At 50.0% G+C, this 20,359-nt stretch overlaps 2 protein-coding genes across 3 annotated transcripts in view; one reads left to right on the plus strand and one right to left on the minus strand.

Moving 5' to 3' along the window:
* Vkorc1l1 (vitamin K epoxide reductase complex subunit 1 like 1) overlaps positions 1-4,875 on the plus strand; it is an 18,277-nt gene extending 13,402 nt beyond the window's left edge. Inside the window, exon 5 of the mRNA XM_012514569.2 lies at positions 676-4,875. Within this exon, the coding sequence (XP_012370023.1) occupies positions 676-902 (227 nt within the window). The 3' untranslated portion in view covers positions 903-4,875. The remainder of the gene's footprint in view (positions 1-675) is intronic.
* Positions 4,876-5,826: 951 nt separating this feature from the next.
* Gusb (glucuronidase beta) lies at positions 5,827-19,705 on the minus strand. Of its 2 annotated transcripts, XM_004630400.2 has the most exons (12): positions 19,460-19,705; positions 18,634-18,819; positions 18,253-18,434; positions 18,014-18,156; positions 17,183-17,370; positions 16,528-16,680; positions 15,601-15,779; positions 15,362-15,508; positions 14,360-14,444; positions 13,248-13,424; positions 8,753-8,888; positions 5,827-6,095 (listed from the first exon to the last, which is right to left on the minus strand). In XM_004630400.2, the coding sequence occupies exons 1-12, from the start codon at positions 19,667-19,669 to the stop codon at positions 5,935-5,937; spliced, it is 1,947 nt and encodes a 648-aa protein (XP_004630457.1). In that variant the 5' UTR covers positions 19,670-19,705; the 3' UTR covers positions 5,827-5,934. The 2 variants fall into 2 exon arrangements, with proteins under 2 accessions (XP_004630457.1, XP_023570322.1); XM_023714554.1 differs by lacking the exons at positions 18,014-18,156; positions 18,253-18,434; positions 19,460-19,705 and having other exon boundaries at positions 18,634-18,700.
* Between the last annotated feature and the right edge of the window lie 654 nt (positions 19,706-20,359).

The following is a 20,359-nucleotide window of genomic DNA, read 5'->3' on the forward strand; positions in this document are numbered from 1 at the left end:
ATATATAGTTGGAAAGTCAAGAATTGAGTTTTTGTCTTAACCCTGGCATAGCATACAGAACTGCCTTTTCATTTCAGGTTTCTTTTGACCCTGGTATGGCCAACTGGACAAGAGTGGTTTCCTTTATCAGCTAGAGTGGCCAGTTCCAAGATGCTCATCAAGCCCTCCGTCCTGCCCTTTTTTTTAGCAGCGTTGGCTCAGTCATCTCCCAGTGTGGATTTTTGAGGAGTTTGATCTAAAGATGAAAAGCAAGTTTACTTCCCACTGCTGAGGAGCCATGGTGGAAAAGCTAGGGGGAAGGTGGCACCCAGTGCGACTCAGCACTGGGAAGAGAGAGAGATGGCTCTCCTCGTGCTCCTTCATGCATTAGGAGGGCTGGGGCTGCCTTGCTTAATGTGCTTATGAGATTGCATGCTTGAGTCCATATTCTTAACTAAGGCTCGCTTAGGAGGTAAGCAGTGTTTTATGTGAAATACTGATAAAAGCATTGCAGCTGGTAAAATCAGTATCCAGTCCACAGAGGTGACTTGCATAACCTTAACAGCATAGATATGTAGCTTTTGTTCTCAAGTTTCCGAGTTTTGCAGGAAGGTCAGTAGTCATACACTGCAGCAACCACAGAAGTTCTCTCCAGTGTCGAGGCCCGACTGAGCCCAGCCTCTCTCTCTCTTGCAGGCATGACAGCAAGTGCAGTTGCAGCTTTAATCCTCATGACATCCTCCATCGTGTCTGTCGTGGGGTCTTTGTACCTGGCTTATATTCTGTACTTTGTACTGAAGGAGTTTTGCATCATCTGCGTCGCCACATACGTGCTGAACTTCATTCTTCTTATCGTCAACTACAAACGACTGGTTTACTTGAATGAAGCCTGGAAGCGACAGCTGCAGCCCAAGCAGGACTGACCGCCTGACAGACTCCTCCTGACAGTAGGAAGCCCCTTTCTCCATTAAGTTTATTTTGCAACAGTTTTGGTTTTAATTTTTCACAACAGACACTTTCCCTGAGAATCTTAAACTGATTTTTTAAAATACTATAAATTAGAAGGGGCCCTAGTTATTTTCTGTGTCAATCTTCATTTTAAATATGGACACAAAAAAGGATATGCCAAGCCAATCAAAGACAAGCTTTAACTTTACTTTGAAGATGTTTCTGATATAATAAAATGTAGCCCTAGCCCCCTTTCCTCAGTGAGCAACCATTGCTAGTAATTCTTTAATGTGTATAAATTCAATTTCAGGTATAACAAATGTGATCATGACATGAAAATATTTTAGAATAGATAACTATTAAATATTGCCATGTTTACAATATGTAATATGTTCTTAGCTGATGGATTGAAACATGTAGATTCAACTAGAATCCATTTATGTGATATTTGTACATACAGGTAGACATACTGGATCCATCTCTGCAGAACTTACTGTACAGTTTAGGTGACGTGTAGCAGTGAGGAATGGTCAGCGCGATGCTGACTGACAAAGTAGTGAACTAGTAAGCCTGTACTGAGCATCTTGTGGGAAGTACTGGCAGCCGTAGGTACAGCATCGACAGCAAAGCACCAGGGGTGGGTTCCCCCATCTCCCTGTTCTGAAAGGAGAAACTATTTGAATGGCCAGGACAAGTTTGGGTCCATCATAAAACTGGATCAATTGCAACTTTACAGAATGAGTCCAAGAACTAAAGGACACTGAAGTTGGGAAACCTGGCATATTCTTTTGAGGGGAAAAAAACTGGAAATATCAATATGACATTTTTAGGTAAAGGTTCTCACAACAGTTGAATTTTCATTGCAGATATTTTTCCTTAGTATTGATATTGGTGCCACTCAACCAAACAGTATTATGATAATAACCTGCGTAAGCCTAGTCGCCTGAGAAGGTAGGATTGCTGTCTGGTACCTCCATAGTGTTTTCCCTAATTGTTTCTTTCTGCACTAAGGATTGTTAGTAATTATTTTAGAATCAAATATTGGGGCTGTAAACGTCAGGGCTTACGTGCCGCTCCGTTGTTCCATTGGGAGAAGTCCTACCAGTAGAAGTATCTGAAGGTGAAATGCAGACATGTTGTCACTGCTGTTTCTGGCAGTATGAATTTTTTGAGATTTGAATAAACCCAAATGAAATTGTGACAGTATGTTTCTATGGTTAACATCTATCAGAATGTTAAAAGTGCCTTCTGTCTTAATCTCAAACCAAATACTTTGTGCATTGAACTTGGACAGAAGTGTCCTTCCTTCCCACGAAGCAGAAAACTTGCACTCTCCAGAAAGGTAGTGTGATCATTTTATTCCTTAGACTGAGAAGTTGTAGCAGTGATTTTGCTTCCAATTAATGATTATGTTTCAAATAGTCAATTGGATTGATAATTTTTGAGTGCTTTATTTGCCTTCTCTTTGAAGGGAGGAGACAGGCTCTGCTCTATGAACTAAAACCTGTAGAGCCAGCAGTTGTTTGTAGTTTACAACCGTCATACAGTTGACACATTGTAGGTCTTGTGGTCCAAGGCAGGCATAAAATCTGAATTGTCATGAATTTTTAATGGATTTTAACCAGTTTCTAAAAATGCTTAATTCAGATTTCATCGAGGCTTGTTTTCCCATGAATGTGAATGTTTCAATGCCTGTCTTACTCTGTATGTATTGTTCCTGTGTTCCTAAGTAGTTAACTCTAGAAAGTGCTGAGTGTCTGGTGTATATGGAGAAACAAGCTCTGTGTGAGAACTGTACAGTAAAGTCGTCTTGTAGCCCAGTCCCGGTTCTACCAAGGCAGTTGACTAGTTCTCTTTTCTAACTCGAGAGGAAACGGCTTCACAATGGAGATGTCTGTTATTTTATATACATCACAGTTGTGCTAAACAAGTTCCCCATGTCCCAATTTCAAATGTTCCTTCATCGTATTTTGTATTAATCAGCAGAGTATAGTTAAAGCTTGTCTTGATGTTGCATTCTTGCAAATTATCTACAACTCTTACATGAGAAAATACATAGAAATGTTCAGCCAGACCCTTCAAATTTTTCCTTCGCTTTCCTAAGCCTTGGGGGAACCACTGTTTCAGTTATATAAAATTTTTTGCCACATTCCTGTGACCCAGTAGAATTCATACCCTTTTTCTCACTGAGATGAACAGGTGCTGCCTGGAGTAATAGCACTTCCTGAAATGCCAGTATCTCTATAAGCAACAGAAAACCCTGCCGCGTGCTGTGTGCTCTTCTGCCCTGGAGGATTTAGGCTTCCTCTGCACCTTGGGTTTCACCCAGGACAAGGGAGAGACACCGCGATAAAACCTGAAGACCATTAAAGACTTTCAGACTGAATGGTTAAACATTGCAGCATTGCTAGCCACCAGTGTTGAAGAACACTTGAGGGGCAACTGGTTCAAGCAGTCATTCCATGCTTCACGTTTCTGAAGTTTGCAATAAATTAAGCATATTAAGTCGTAAATATTTGAAGAAGAGAAGTTATGGGAGTTATGTAAGTTCTAGGGAGTCTAGGTGGCTTGGAGGATTTCGTTTGGTTTTTATCGCAACTAGTTGATGTCAGTGAGGGTAAATTTCTGAAATAACTCAGGTTTACCTAGCTATGTGCCAGGAATCACTCTGACTTGATCTATGTAGCCTCTCCTTAATTCATTATTTTTAAAGAATACTGAAAGCATTGACTATTTTCATACAAAGAGACAAAGATTTTTCATTTGGTACAAAGGATCTTTGGACCTACAAAAACTCTATTGTTTTTTATTTGCTTGTTTTTCACTTATATTTATTTTTGAAAGACTATCCTTCAAAAAGTGCAAAGACATCTTGAGCAGTTGCTTCCCAACTAGATGGGCTGCTCTGCCTGGTGCCGGTGAATGCTGACAGGCGAGCCCAACTGCAAAATCAGGGTTGGATGAACGCCTGACAAAGAGCCCCACTGTTCTTCCCTGTACCTGTTTGGGGAGCTGTACCCAATATGCGACCTTTGTCCTATGCTGACCTCCAGCACGCGAGTATTGGTGAAATGTTTCTACTTAGATATTGTGGGCAGCGCTTATGAATCCTAACCTGTGAGAACTACCCTTCAGTAAACCAAAGGGCAAGGGTAGAGAAGTCCCAGCTACTTGCTTAACATCTTTTGGACAAATTTGCCCAGAAAAGGTGAGATGTTTTGTTATCAAACTGTATTGAGCATGGCCTAAATATTAGGAGTATGATCTGTATAGTATGTTCCATCGAATATATTTATTATTAGTGCTTTAAGCTCCTGAGTAAATGTTCATTTAAAATGGAGTTCACTGGGCAGATTTCCCCTTTAATATAGATAGAAATATTCTTTATCAGAGATTTAGGATACCATTTTGCTAACTGGTAAACAAAAACAAATGTAAATATGTAAGAATGTTTATTTGTTGCACATAACTTTTTTGGTATAAAATAAATGTAGAAGTTACCTGTGGAAGTTGTGCTGCCATCATTCTTCTACCAAAGTATTTAGCTTTTAAAAAGAAACAGAAATGAAGTCTTTGGATTCCCTAAGGACCTTAAAACTGTGCTTGAAGTTGGTATCACAATTTCATCCCTGCAGCGTGATTCTTTTCCTTTTCAACCATGTGTAATTTACGGAAGACAGATTTCCAGGAACTCTAGTTCTTGGAGTTCCCATGGGTTTAGCAAATGTGCGGAGGTCAGGGATAAATGCGAGGTGTCACTGCTTCCACAGAACGTTCTAAGCAGATGTTTTCCCGGAGCTTTCTTTTATCTCGAGTGCTCCTTTCTTATGGTCCTATAAAGATGAGTGTTTACTTTGTGGAATAGAACACATATATTCTGTGTCGGAACCTTAGGGCCCACGATATGGACTTCATTCCTCATTTGTAGAACATCTTTAATATTTTTCTTTCTTTTTTGGTACCAGGAACAGAACTCAGGATCTCATTCTTGCTTGCCAGGCAGATGCTGTGCCACTGAGCTATTTCCCCAGCCTTAATATTTTTAATGTTTGCCAACTAAAGAGCATTATATATTTTTTGACATTAATTTTTGTTTTTGTTTTGAGACAGGATCTCACTTGCCACCCAGGCTGGCCCTGAACTCACAGCAGTCCTACTTCAACCTCCCACACCTGGCCTGTTCCTTGATATTACACGCAACACAATAGTTGATTACCTTGAAAACCTCAGGAGTTCGGTGATAACATGACATGTGGCACCCTGGGACTCCTAACGTACTATTTGAACTGCCTACTCACTTATAAGAAATGGTCTTAAGTTTCCTAGTAAGATTAGGCAACATTATCTTTCCAATTCTCTTCATGAAATCTGAAAAGGAAAATTCTAAGGCAGGGCATATTGAGGCTGGGAGAGACACCTAGGAGCCAAGAAGGTGTTGGCACCAGCACTGCCCTCCCCGAGTGGGCACAGAGAGCCAGGACTGGCAAGGAGGGGCGAAGCCCTGAGAGACCTGCTGGGCCCGGCCGGAGCTTGAGGACAGGAGTATCTCACACCTACACCCCACACCTTTGCCTGTGAAGTGAGCCCCCCTGTTCGGGCTGGTTTCCAGGCACCAGTGGTTGCCAGAATGTGGCTGAAGTCAGAACTCGTCGTAGGAGGAGCAGTCAGTGCTGCACGCCGTCCAGTGCCAGTGCCTGCCTTGCGCTTGCTGATCCAGCTGCTGTGACCCTGGTGGGGGTGGCTGACCACCACAAGCTGCAGGGTTTGCAGGTCCTGGGCCCGCCTCCAGGAGCATGGGGGCGTGGAGGCGGCCACAAGGACAGAGTCATGCACAAAAATGACCTCGTGCTTTTCTGCAGAGTCAAGCACCCAGCTGAAGGGCAGCCACTCGTTGCCCACTCCATTCTGGTAATAGAAAAGCTTTATTGTCACCTGTGACACCCCTTTCCAGCACATGACCAGAGGCCTTGTGGGAGGAACCTGCATGTTGGGGCAGCCACAGAGGCCCTACACGGTGAACGGGCTGTACTGCAAACACAGTGACCTGGGCCCTTCTTGGGTCTCGTTGGCCAGCCGCCAGTACCGGTCCCGCAGCAGGAACGCTGCACTCTTCGGTTGCCTCTGGCGTGTGAAGATCCCCTTCTTGTTCCCAAGCACCCTCTGCGGCGCTGCAAAATACAGGAAGGAGGAAGTCATCCATCACATGATTGTGATGTGACAGCCTGGGGGCACACTGAACACAAGAGTGCGCTAAGTTTAGGGCTGCTGGTTCTCAGAAGCAATACCTTCCCCTACCGCCAGGGCTGGAGACTGAAGGGGCTTTCACAGTGAATTATATTCCCACCCCCCACCTCCTGCCTTTTTAATTTTTGAGACAAGGTCTTGCTAAATTGTCCAAGTAGATCTCCACCTTGTGGTCTTCCTGCCTCAGCCTCACTGGATCATGGGCTTGCACCACTACACTCAGCTTGAAGTGACCTTACATATTAAAGTTTTGTTTTCTTTTTCTTTTTAAATTTTATTTATTTATGTGTGTGTGTGTGTGTGCGCGCGCGCGCTGCCAGCTCAGCCCACCAGGGGGCGGGGCCGGCCGGCATGTGGTGCTGGGGGACTGAACCGCGGTCCCTGCGCTCTGCCAAGCCTGCTCCAAGTAGGTGCCCTAGACCACTGAGCCATCTCACCATGCCACTGAGCCATCTCACCAGCCCCTTGTTTTCTTTTGTATTTTGTCTTTTTAGACAAAAGTTAGGAGGCTGACCTCAAACTCACTTTGTAGCCAGCCTCGCCTTGAACTCACAGGGATCCTCCTACCGCACCCTCCTGAGTGCTGGGATTCCAGGCATGTACCACCATGCTCAGCATGTTAAAGTATTAAAATACGACTTCTTTCTATGTTAATTTCCAGCTTGTTAGGGGATAAAATTTATTCATTTATTTACTTATTTAATTTGGATTTTTGAGACTGTCTTGCTACATAGTGCTGGCTGGCCTTGAACTCAAAAGTGACCTTCCTGCCTCAGCCTCCTAAATGCTGAGATTATAGCCATGCACCATTATACCTGGCAGGGGGTAAAATTTTAAAACTTATCTTTTAGTTACAAGGAATACTTAAGCAATGGGTGCCCAGCTGCCTGATGATGCGGGTGGGACAGTCACCCTGAAGGAGGGTGCGGCCCAGCAAGCTGTGTCTATGGACCCCCCAGGGCTTCCAAAGGCCCTGAAGCCGGCATCCCGCATGGCTCCCACCACTGGCACTTGCTCTGGCAGGACAAAGCTGACAAACACCTATCAGGGCTATGTTTTGGCACACTTTCCCATTACCCTTTGGACAAGCCACTGCTAAACAGAATGGTTAAAAGACAAGGAGCATTTTCCAACCAAAAGGCTGAAGATTACCGTCAGCCAGGCAGATGCTGTGTGTGCCTGTCCCACCTCCTCCCGACGCTGAGGCCAAGTTGCCTGAGCTCAGGAGTGTGAAGCGTTTCATTCCAGGCAGTCCTGCTGGTGACTCGTACAGCTAGCTCCATCTCACCTGTTCATGGCTAACCTGCCCAGGGCCCTTGGCTCACTCTCACTGCACAGCCGCGCCAAGTGCCTAGGGCATTTCCAGATGCCATTGATCCTATTTGCCAAGCAGAGGACAGGTCTGCATCCTTATTCTCTGTTCTCTTCTTCCTCCCATCTAGTCTTTTTTTTGTTCATTTATCCCCTTTCCAAATTTGTAATCTACACTAACCTCCCAATGGCCTGGCTTTGCTCAAAAATAACAGTGGAATTCCCATGCCATATCCTCCACTCCAGGAAACTGCCCTCTTGAGTTAGTTACCAGGGACCTAAGTCCATGGTAAGTCAAGAAACTACTTAAGCCAGATGTGGTGGCAAATGCCTGTAATCCCAGCCTTCTGAGAGGCTGAGGCAGGAAGATTGCAAGTTTGAGTCTAGCCTGGGCAAATTAGGGAAGACTATTCTCAAAATTTTAAAAGGGCTGGGGACATAGCTCAGTGTGAAGGCCCTGGGCTCAATGCCCAGTACCAGAAACAATGAAGAAAAAAAAAAGCTAGAAATGTAAAAGCAGGAAACATTTCACTGGATCTCCCATTTCTCAGGGACTGTACCCTACTCTGGATAGCAGGTGTCTCTCAAGTCTAGTCTGGGGTTTCCACTGTCCTTCAGCCATTCATGCCTCAGGCCAGGAGCCTCCTTAGCTTGACAGTTTCCCATTAGGATACCCATGCTGGATTCAATGCCACTTTCCCGTCTCAGCTTCCCGATTATTGGATTATAGGTGTGTGCCAGCCACACACCCCCATTCCCATTAGCTTTTTTTTTTCAATTTTTATTCTTTTTTTTTTTTTTGTATTTAGTACAGGATCTACGGGGTCTCACTAGATCCGACTCATAGTGATCTACCTGTGTTCTGCCTCCCAAGAGCTGAGATTACAGGCATGCACCACGGGGGCAGGGTCAGCACAGCATACCAGGGATCAAACCCTGGCCGCTGTGTCTACCTAAGTCCATTAGCTTTTTTTTTTTTTTTTTTTTTTGCGGAACCGGGGATTGAACTCAGACCCTTGCACTTGCCAGGGAAGCGCTTATTCCACTGAGCCATCTCCCCAGCCCCTCCATTAGCTTTTTAACCATAAAATAATTTGGGAAGCATGATTACTTTGCTGTTGGGAAGCACAACTTTCCTGGGAAATTCTCTATGCTACCTACATTACTTAAACCATTTTATAAACCCTTGGTTTCAAGTATTCTTATAAGCAGATGCCCAGAACTAAAAAGTTCAGAAATGGTAGGATCCCAAAGCTCCACTGCCACTTACTCTGGTTAGTCATGAAATCGGCAAAATTCCAGATGAGCTCTCCAACCACATATTCTTTGCGTTTTTCATCCAGAACAGCATGGTACCGTGCTAGCAGACCCTTCTGGTACTCCTCGCTGAACATCAGAGGTGGGTCCTGGGATTCAAGGCGAGAGAACTGGAGGGTCAGCACTGGCAGAACTGTAGATGTTGTTAAAAATTACCTGTGGCTGACGACAGCCAAATATTGGTCTTCACAGTGGGCTGTGGTGTCTGTGGGGTTTGCTGTGATACTGGAGAGAGACCAGAATAGGAGGGAACCCAGGGTTAAAAAAAAAAGTTTTTAAAAAACCTTAATTAGGGGGAGATGGCTCAGTAGAATAAGTGCTTCCCTGGCAAGTGCAAGGGTCTGAGTTCAATCCCCGGTTCCGCAAAAAAAACAAAACAAAAACCCTTAATTAGTACCTTGGATTTATGAACCTAGTTTTTTTTTGTTGGTTGTTTTTTTTTTTTTTTTCTGGAACTGGGGATTGAACTTGGGCCCTTGCGCTTGCCTGGCAAGTGTTTATTCTACTGAGCTATCTCCCCAGCCCTATGAACCTAGTTTGATCCTTCTTTATCCTATTCTCCCATTGAGCAATAAGATGAAGAAATGTAGAGCCTGGAGGTCCCGAGGGTGCGTAGAAATTTGACAACCATTTTGACTTAACTGAACTTTAGTTTCCTCATCTGTAAAGTGTAGAGAATTGTTATGTGGGTTAAATGAAGTAAAAGGCAATGTTTTTATCTACCAAAAAAAAAAAAAAAAAGAAAGAAAGAAATCTAAAACTAAATTATACAGAGTAAAAAATACATCTCTGCCCGCAGTTTCAAGTAGCTGCTACCATGAGAGGAACAAGTGTGACCAGTGCCGAAGCGTGGGGACAGCCAGCAGTGTGGGGTTTCAGGGGGGCAGGGAGAACAAAGCCCCGCTGGCTCCAGCTCGTTTCCAGTGAGGAGGATTAACATGCCCACGTTTGGGATGGAGTTCTGAAGCTGAAACTGAGGTGAGGCAGGCTGGAATGTTCCTGCTTCTAATGGGAACGGTCCTGCATGCGGGGCGCCGCAGCTGCTAGTCACATGTGGCTGTTCAAGTTTAGGACTAACAGGAAGTTAGCTCAGTCACGCTCCGCAGCATGCTCAGGAGCCTCACGGGGCCAGCCAGGTGCAGTCACTGTGGACACGGCGGACTGGACATTTCCGTCTGATGGTCCCTTACAATTCAGAGTCAGTTGCCTTTTCAAAGGGGCACAAACATGTACACCCATGGCTCCATCTCCTGCTTTACTAGGCAGGAGAAGCGGCATTCTGGGCAAACAAGGCCAACATGACAATATGGTACCAACAGTCCTCACTTAAGTGTCATTACCTGCGACAAGGTCATTAAATGAACTGGCCCTAAATGAGGAATTGTAGGTAGTGTGCACGACATTCTGGACAAAGAAGTGGTCAAATGAAATGTCAACTGCACGGCTTTGCTTTCCTCTGCATAGTTCTTCCATGCAGTCTGGTGACAGCTAACAACATGAGTGACAGGACTACGCTGCGCAGTGATCAGCAAAACTTGAGCGCTGTGTAAACAAGGTGTACTGTACAAAAAGACAAACAGTAAGATGTACAGAACCGCACAAAAGTAAGACAGAAAAACAAACTGGGCTGGCCCGACAGCTCAGCAGACTAAAGTGCCTGCTTAGGCAGAGCACAGCGGCCAGGGTTCGATCCCAGGGGATGCCGCGCTGGCCCCGCCCCTAGGGCACGCTGAGATGGCGATTGAGACTGGGTGTGGTGGCGCACACCTGTAATCCCAGCACTTGGGAGGCTGAAAAAAGGAGGATCACTACAAGTCCTATCTATGCAGTGAGACCCTGAACACCCTGTAGACCCTGTACTAAATAAAGAAAAATAAATAAATAACAGGTCTCAAGCCCAAACAGCCATTAACAGGTAGGATGCTAAATAAGGAATATCTGTGTTAGATATCATATTATCAAAATAATTTGATGAAAATGATTTGTTTTTCTTTTTTTCCATTTATCTTAAGAACACATGAGGGGCCGGGGAGATGGCTCAGTAGAATAAGCGCTTTCCTGGCAAGCACAAAGGCCTGAGTTCAATCCCCGGTTCCGCAAAAAAAAGAACACATGAACTCCAGTAACCTTTAAAATAAAGCACAGGGCCCAGGATATAGCTCAGAGGTAGAAGTGCCTGCCTGGCAAGTGCAAGGTCCCCAGTTTGATCCTTGGTGCCAAAACATAAAAATAAAAAATAAAACAGCAGCCGCCAACAAATTACCACGTCAGCTGGGTCCGGGCAACACTGATGCCTCACGGGTCACATAAAGCAGAGATGAAAGTCAGAAAACCCAGGCACTCTCGCCACACAGCAATGACACAGGAAGGGCTCATCAAGAGTCAGGACCACAAAACAGGTGCAGTCTAGCTGTGATCTTTAGCAAATCAACAGAGCCCCTGTTCCCGTATCTCCTCATGCGCGCTTTCCTGCATCTCAGCAGGCTCCGCGAATTCTTCAAAGTTACACCGAGCAGAGCTGGTGCTGCTGGGAGCGGTGTTCTGAATGTGCAGTTCTGACTCATTCACGAAGAAGCTTCCCAGGTAACTGCAAGGGACCAGTGAAACTAAACAAATACTAACAAGCCATCACAGAACATACCTGAGTCTATGTAAAACTCGCTAGAAATGCCAAATATCCTTGACAGTGAGACCCACTCATGGAGCCATGACTCTGAGTCTGGTAAATACCTTGGAGAACACGCACACAAAGTAGGTCCCTAGTAAAGGAGCTCACCAGCTGGGACCGTCGGACAAAAGTGAAACACAGAAAGCAATCACCAAGCCAAGAAAAACAGTGATAATGAATTGTTCCCTTGCTGCCTGTGGCTCGGAAGTGTACACAGAGCTGAGAGACTGTATGCACTCGCAGAAGGAACGTTTGGAAGCAAACGGTACTTAGCAGTGAGCCGGAGGAAAAGCGCCCTGGTAAATCTGTCTGGCCCTCTGTACAGCTGTTCTACTTGTATCTCAGATGACCAGCAGGTCCTGCAAGACTGGGCTCCATACCACTCCCTTCTACATCAAAACAGGCAGGCCAGATATTTTTGGCATATTGAGGCAAAAAAAACCCAACCCGACCACATATATGTACCCAAAAAAGACATTGAGGTGATGTAAAATGACATTCACAACTATACCCCAAAACCCAAAGTGACGGCTTGTGGATCCAAAGGGTGGTAGTTAAATCCAAAGAGTCATTAAATAGGTTGTTGGCTGGGGAGATAGCTCAGCAGCACAGTGCCGGCTGGCAAGCACAAGGTCCCGAGTTCAGTTTCTGGCACCAAAATTGGTAGGTGGTTAAATGTGGAACGTTTGTAGAGTTCATACAAAGGGGAAGCACTGGAAAAAATGTGCTTCCTCCAGGAATCTTAGTGGTAACAGCTCAGGGTGCAGGGGCTGGCGTGGGAGGAGGGACAGGTTATAGCTCAGGAATGCACACGAAGCCTCAGGCAGTGGTACATACCTGTAATTCCAGCGCTCTGGGAGGCTGAAGCAGGAAGATACCAAGTTTGAGCCCAGCCTGGGCAACTCAGCAATTTAACAAGACCCCCAACTCAAAATTGAAAAAAGAAAAGATTTGGGGATTAATAGAGCTCAGTGCAAAAGCCCCAGGGTCTATCCCCAGTACTGCAAAAGAAAACAAACAAAAAATCCACATGAAAGAAAACCCAAGACAGACCGCATCTTTAGTGAGGAAATGGACAAAAGACCAACTAAGCCTTGCTCCAAGATTTACAAGTTCGCTTAATAAACAGCGCTCACAGTGTGGGCCTCTCTGAGTGCACAGGAACAACACAGACGGCTCGTTCTCGCCTGCAGCCCAGTCTGGTTAAGCAGTCACACAATGACACACAACAAACTGCACATATTTAACACGAACAAATTGAAAGGTGGGCGTGGTGGCGCACACCCCTAATTCCAGCACTTCAGAAGCTGAGGCAGGAGGATTATGAGTTTGAGGCCAGCCTGGGCAACACAGTGAAACCCTGTTTCAAAATAACTTTCAGCTTTTAAAAAGAGCTGGAAAGCCAGGTTGCGGTGGCACACGCCCATAATCCCAGCACCTGGAGCTGAAGCAGGAGATTGCTTTGAGTTTGAGGCCAGCCTGGGCTACATATTGAGTTCAAGGCCAGCATGAGGTACATAGCAAGACTCCACTTCAAAAAACTAAAAATTAAAAATAAAAAGAGCTGGGGCTGTATCTCAGTTTGGAGGCCCTGGGTTCCTCATCTACTACTGCAAGACAGAAGCAACAAAACATCGCCCTCCTGCGGAGCTGGTGGGAGTGCGGTGGAAACGAGGCCCCTAGGACCCGCGAAGCCAGACCTGGGGCAGCAGACAGCACCCGAGGTGGGAGGGCCCGGGAGAGCCCGGACTGATGCGGGCGAGCAGAGCCCACTGCTCACCTCGTGCAGCCCCGGGATGGTATCGGCCCCGTACTCGCTCTGGATGATCGGCTTCCGGTAGGCATGATGCCAGCTCTCGAACTGCGTGCGCAGCTGCAGCTCGATCACCTCCAGGTGCCCGGAGTCGTGGTACCAGGAGAAGTAGCTGTTCACGCAGATCACGTCCACGTACGGGACCTGCAAGAATTGCAAGCCTGTAAGGAGCAGAGGCGAGGAGGGCACAGGGTGGGCACCGGGCAGCTGCAGCCAGCAGTGCTGACAGAGGAAGGAGGTAAGCAGGGCGAAGGGCACACAGAAGAGGATTTGGGCCAAGAACTGCAGCGCAGTGCAGTCCCCTGGGTTGTCCTGAAAACACACACACACACACACACACACACACAGCTCATCTCTACAGCCTGTGCTGGGACCTATGTCTTTTGGCAACCACAGCCCCTGCCCCAGCTGGTGGCAGAAGGGTCCAGGCCAAAGAAAGCTGGGGAGGTCTGAGGATCACAGTCCAGCCAAGATCCACATGTCGCAGGCCACCTCATGCCACACCTTGGTTTTGGCCCAGCCACTATGCTTCTTCATGGGGTGTCCTTTGAGGCTGTTTCCATCCGCATTAAAAACTAACGTGCTGGCTTTGCAATTATGTTCTTCCATACTGTCGATCCTCCTGCCTCAGCCTCCTTGACAGAGGACCACAGGCCTATGCCACTGGGCCCAGCTGTGCACTTGCTCTTGTGCTGGTTTCTCATCCGTTCTTACCGAGCCCACCTCTCTTCCTATCCCATTTCTCCCTCATCGCTTCCCTTTAGCTCCCAGCTGAGAGTATTTGCCTTGGGATATGTTTCTGGCTCTAGCTCAGGCCCTGCCAAAGCCCGGCAGTGAGCCTGGGGGCCGCGTGGTGTAGCCGCTGTGCCAGGAGGCTGCACCTGGCCAGGTCCCTGGAATCACCGCGGATCTGAACACGGCTCCCACCTAGACTCCTAAAACTCTGCAGCCACCCATCAGCCAGGAGAGCACAGGGACAGAACACGGCCACTGTGTCCTCCTAGGTTGCACTGGCACCACTAGGACCAAGGGACAGGCCGGGGTGGGGAGCAGCAGAGGCAGCAGGGACCCCAGCTCACCCCCAGGTCTGTTGCATAGTTGGAGTTGGTCGCAAAGGTCACCGGCCGGGAGGGGTCCAAGGCTTTGGTGTGAGCGATCACCGTCCTGTCACGGGGCAGAAGACAGCTCCATCAGCGAGCTCCTTGTGCTGCCCCTCCTCGGCTCCCCCAGAACCCGCTCTTCTGTCCACAGCTTTGATCCCTGCCCTCCGAGGCTGAGGCAGGAGGATCCCAAGGTGGAGCCCAGACTTAAGACCTTGTCTCAAAATAGAGGAAAATCTATATTCTAAGTAGCTGAAAAAGTTGGGAAGAATGGGGCAGGTCAGGACAGGATACTGACATGACAAACCACTCTGCAGCGAGGCAAGCAGTGCTCTGCTGGTGCTCAGGAGGGGACAAAAAGCTCAGTCAGAGATGGCACAGATGACATTACAGCCTGAGGACCTGGGCCCGCAGTTAGGGAGGGGCTGTAGTGGGCCCTTTAAGACACAACAGGCAGAGTTTAAAGCAGTCAGCTGAGGGAGTAGCCGACTGAGGAGGGGAGAGGAGACTCCTGGCAGAGCAACCAGAGTCAGCACGGACCCTGGAGAGCTAGCCGAGACCTTCACAGTGCGGGTCTGGGGCCCTGGGGAAGGGACAGTGCTGGGTGTGAACCCAAGGCCTTTCCACTGAGCTACATCTTTTTTGAGACAGGGTCTCTTTAAATTGCCCAGGGTGGGCTCTAACTTGTACCCTCCTGCCTCAGCCTCCCAGTTTACTGGGATGACAGGTCCTGCTGTCTCTAATTTTTCCTTTTCTTTTTTTTTTTTAACACAGCAAGTTAGATGCATTGGCAAGTTAACTCTGGATTCCTTCAAATGTGAAAAGGACAGAGAGGGCCACACTGAGGAGAAGTCCCCACCTGGGTGGGTGGATATTACTTCCCCTGAACAGACAGGGTATAGATGCCCCTCAGGCCCAGGAAACTACCCAATGCCACCTCTGCCGGCTCCTGGCTGCCACCCTGGCCAACCAGGCACTCACTTGAAGTAGTACGCAGCAGGCTGGAGGGAGGAAGAGGGCTCATTGGCCACAGACCACATCACCACAGCCGGGTGGTTCTTGTCGCGCTGCACAAGCTCCTCCATCACCTGCAGGTGGTGCTGCAGGGACCGGTTGCTGAAGCTCTCACTGTGGGAGGGGAGGAGAGGGAGTGCCTGTCACCCAGCAGTCATCGTTTCCAGGGCCAGGCAGACTGGGCAGCACGGGCAGTGGGCACTCACGCCAGCACGATGCCCACGCCGGGACACTCGTCAATGACCACGATCCCGTAGCGGTCGCAGAGGTGCATCACTTCCTCCGCGTAGGGGTAGTGGCTGGTGCGGAAGGAGTTGGCCCCCAGCCAGCGGAGCAGGTTGAAGTCCTTCAGCAGCAGCGCCCAGTCGAAGCCCTTGCCCCGGATCTAGGGTGCAGAGCACAGTGAGCCCTGCCCACCGTGGAGGAAGAAGCCCCCATCACCTGCCCTCCAGCCTGCACACAGGCTTTAAGGTATGGGATTGAACCGAGGACCTTTGTGATGAACTACACCCCCAGCCCCTTTTTTTCTATTTATTTATTTAATATTTTAGGGCTTATTTATTGGATACAGGGTCTCACTATGCAGTTCAGACTCATAGTGATCCTCTTGTCTCAGCCTCCCCAGTGCTGAGATTGTAGGTGTGCACCATCATGCCTGATTTGGGGGCTGGTACAGCATGCCCCAGGTTCCAGGGCCGGAACAGTATGTGTTACTGGGGACTGAACCCAGGTCCTTGCGCTTGCCAGGCAGGCACTTATACCACTGACCTATCTCCACAGCCTTCATTTTTTATTTAATTTTTTTTTTTTTTGCAGTACCAGGGATTGAACTCAGGACCTTGCGCTTCCCAAGCAAGCGCTTATTCTACTGAGCTATCTCCCCGGCCCCTCGTTTTTTTATTTGGACACAGAGGAGTCTGACTAAGTTGCCCTTGCTGAGCTTAACCTTGTGATCCTCCTGCCTCAGCCTCCCAGCCTGAGGGATGACAGCCATGCACCATCACATCAGGCTTGCTGTTTGAAGCAATTTGCTTACATGTGCCAAGCTGCGCTCAGAGGCTTCAGATACAAGAGGAAAGTGAAAGGAAATGAGCAGAAACGTCCCACGCAGGGGCTCAGGAGCCCCAACTCACATCCGAATCCTCGTGTTTGTTGACGCCATGGAAGTAGAATGGCTTCCCATTGATAAGGAACTGGGTCTCTGTGACGGCCACAGTGCGAATCCCAACAGGAAGTGTGTAGAAGTCAGCCATGGGCCCTGTCGCTGTCTGTGTGGTCATCTTGACCTATGAGAGCAACAGGGCCCAAGTGACAAGGCTGAGCCCCAGGCTGTCCTCTACCAGGAAGGAGCCCCTCTTTTTTGCTTTTTTCAGATAAGGTCTCACTATCTTGCCCAGGATAGCCTTCTTTTTTTTTTTTTTGGTGGAACCAGGGATTGAAATCAGGCCCTTGCACTTGCCAGGGAAGTGCTTATTCTACTGAGCCATCTCACCGGTCCCCACCCCAGGATAGCCTTGAACTTCTAGACTCAAGCAATTCACCTGCCTCAGCCTCCAAAATGACAAACCCTACACCGCAGCCAGCTGGAAAGGACCCTCGTGACACCACCCTTGTGACCCACCTTTGGGGCTGCAAGCAGAGATGTGGAAGTCACAGTCCCTAGTGCCATCCCACTGAGCCTCCCCATCAAAGGCAGGAAACAGAAAACTCCAAGGACCCTGACCGCCTCCCGCACATCCTGGGCCACCAGTGGGGACAAACTCAATCCCAGACCTGAGCCACGGTTACCTCCAACGAGTACAGATAGGCAGGGTCCTCATGCATCAGGTACGGCCACCAAAGGTGGGCATTGGGCACCTGCAGCTGGCCCTCGCCTCCTGTCCCCCGGGCCACAACACTGCCTTCCGCATCCAGGAGCCACACTTGTAGCTCAAAGTGTTCACTGCCCTGGGTGACAATCTGGTAATTCACCAGCCCTGCAGGAGAGGAGGTCAGGGCTGAGGGAGGGTTGTAACCTGGATTGCCCTGCAGCCACAACCTTCCAGAGTCCCCCCAGGATCCAACACACACACACACACACACACACACACACACACACACACACACAGAGGTAACGCTCCTTTCCTTTGTTGCATTCTTCACTGGGGGCGGATCCCAGGGCCTTCAGCCTGAGCTGTTCCCAGCTCTTTTTTAAAATTTTGTATTTTGAGACAAGGCCTAATCTTGGGCGTTGTATTCTTCCAGGCTTGGGGGGGGGGTGGCAAGACCCTCTCCTTGCTCTCCTCCCCATTTCTCCTGTGTCTGCAGTGGGTGAATGGGGTCCACCTCCACTTTGAGGTGCAAAGCTGCACAAACTGGGCTGTTTCCAGAGCTCAGTGTGCAGCGAGGGGAGATGACATAAGCACTATAACACTCAGGAAACACTCCACTTCCCTTGGGACCCCACTTCGAGGTGAGGTTCCGCCAGCCCCAACAGCCCAGGTTTAGCTCCTAAGTGGATGGAAGCCTGCGAGGGCCAACACACCTACAGGATATTCTTTCTTTGAGGGTAAATCTTTCCAAACAGGGAAAGAGCCACTGTGGGTCCAGCCAAGGAGACTTCCTACCAGCATCCCTCACCAGTGTCCTTATCCAGGCCTGTGGTGACTGTGATGTCATCGATATACGCGGTAGGTGTGGTATAGAGGAGGACAGTCCGATGCAGTCCCGCATAGTTGAAGAAGTCAAATTTTGTGTCCTGGACAAAGTAACCCTTGGGATACCTGGGGTGGAGGGACAATGGCCAGTGGCCCTCAGACTCCCTGACCTCCCTAGCCCCAGGCCACCCCGTCCCTGTCCTGCGGGAAGACGATGCTCACTTGGAGGTGTCAGTCTTGTAGAGGATGGTCCCCGGTGGCAGGGTGTGTGGGGTGAGGGTGTTGTTGATGGCGATGGTCACTCGGCAGGAGGTCAGGGGCCCCGTCTGGACCAGCTTGCTGATGTCAGCCTCGAAGGGGAGGTGGCCGCCCTCATGCTCCGCCACATGGACCCCATTCACCCACTGCAGACACAGGAGAAATGGGGAGGAGAGCAAGGAGAGGGTCTTGCCACCCCCCCCAAGCCTGGAAGAATGTGATGCCCAAGATTAGGCCACCCTTCCCCCCACCCAGGACACAGACCCCAGTGTGGGACCCCAGGGCCACCCCAGAAGGCACAAGCAGGTGACAGCCCCTCGCCCTGACTGCTGTTCCTGCACTGACCACGATGGCATAGTAGTGGGCACTGCCAACCCTCAGGACCACTCTTGTGTGCAGATCTTGGGTCCATCGATCAGGCAGGACCACTTCCCGTTCGTACCACACCCAGCCCACGAAGTTTCGCAGCTGTCCATCTTGGCCCACGTCGTTGAAGCTGGATGGCACGGGCATGTCCAGGGTGGGGCCAGACTAAGGGAAAGAGAGCCGGGCTTGGGTCTGGGTCCCCCAGCAACCTGGGTCCCTTGGCCTCCACAGCTGTATCCCGGGCACCCAGCACAGGTCCTGCCCTGAGAGGCATGGTGCTGGCTGAACAAGTGTCGCCCAAATCGATCAGGCTCACATGCCAGGCGTTTTGTGCCAGACAGCGTCGAAGCACTTTGGGGCACGGGGCACCAGGGTCAATACTTTCAAGGACAAGGGTAAACTCAGGGCCACCGCCCAGCCGGGGAGGAACGGCCAGACCAGAAGCGACAGAGGGCACCAGCCACAGGGGGAAGTGCGGTCCTGGCTGAGCCCACAGTGCCTGGGTCATGCAGCCGGGCACCCCCGCCTCCCGCTGCACTTCCTCCTTCGCCGATGGCTGGGCGGCCACGATGAAATAGGAGATGCACGCGGTGCGGCCCGGCCCGGCCCGGCCAGGCAGTGGGGACCGTGGCGGTGCCGAGTCCCCTCCTCCGAGTCCCCTCTTCCCAAAGCCTGGGAGCCGAGGACGCCCCGTCGGTGCAGCGGGCCGGCGCCTCTCCGGCCCCGCGCTCCGAGACTGTGATCGTACCCTCCGCCCGGCCCGCCTGGAGGCCAGGGGTGCAACTCAGGGGCTGGGGTTCCGCACCTCGCGCAGCGGCCGCTGGTACCACTGCTCCTCGAAGCCCCGGCGCCGGGTAGCGGAGAAGTCGGCGCGGAAGCTCCAGAGGCCGGCGAGCTCCTTGCGCTCCCGCGACGGGCTTTCGCGGGGGTACAGCATCCCGCGGGGCAGCGCCAGCGCGCACCCCCACAGCAGGGCGCCCAGCGCAGCCCAGCACCCTACCGGCGTCTGGGCCATGATTCCCGCGCCGGCTGCCGCGGCGGTCCCGGGTTAAATGAGTGCGCGGGGGCGGGGCCTCGGGGGGGGCGGGCTGGTCACGTGTCCGCGCTGAAGCCGCGTGGGCCATTTTGATTGAGGGCGAGCGCCAGAACCCGAGGACGGCTAGGTCAGAGGCTCTGGAGCCCTTGGCCCCAGCCCCAACCCTCCCGCGGCAATACCTGGGATCGCTGCCTTTTCCAACATAAACCAAGCAGAGGTCAGGGTGCCCGAGGCGGGGCCCCTGAACTCCCTGCCCGCAGGGGGCTGTCCAAACTTCAGCCTCGCAGGGCGGCGGGCAGGACCAGGAGACTCCTCCTCCAGGCCTTGTCTCTCACCCTACCCGGTGATGTGGGGCGAAGGGGACGGGCTGCAGGTGGGGCTTCGGGTCTTGGACTGGATGTGGACGTTGGCAGAGTTGCGCAAGTGTTTGCTTTGTTCTGACTGCGTGCTCGCTAAAGCAGCCGTCTCATAGAGGACTTTGATAGCGAAAAGGGACGGGAAAAAAAAAAAAAAAAAAAAAAAAAAAAAAAAGGGGCTGGTGAGATGGCTCAGTGGTCTAAAAGCACCTACTTAGAACAAGCTAAGCTCAAGCAAAGCAGAGACCTCGGTTCAATCCCCCAGCACCACATGCAGGCCTGCTCGCCCCCTGGTGGGCTGAGCTGGCCACAC

This window comes from Octodon degus, unplaced genomic scaffold (assembly GCF_000260255.1).
Source record: "Octodon degus isolate 3935 unplaced genomic scaffold, OctDeg1.0 scaffold00035, whole genome shotgun sequence".
Lineage (NCBI taxonomy): Eukaryota > Metazoa > Chordata > Mammalia > Rodentia > Octodontidae > Octodon > Octodon degus.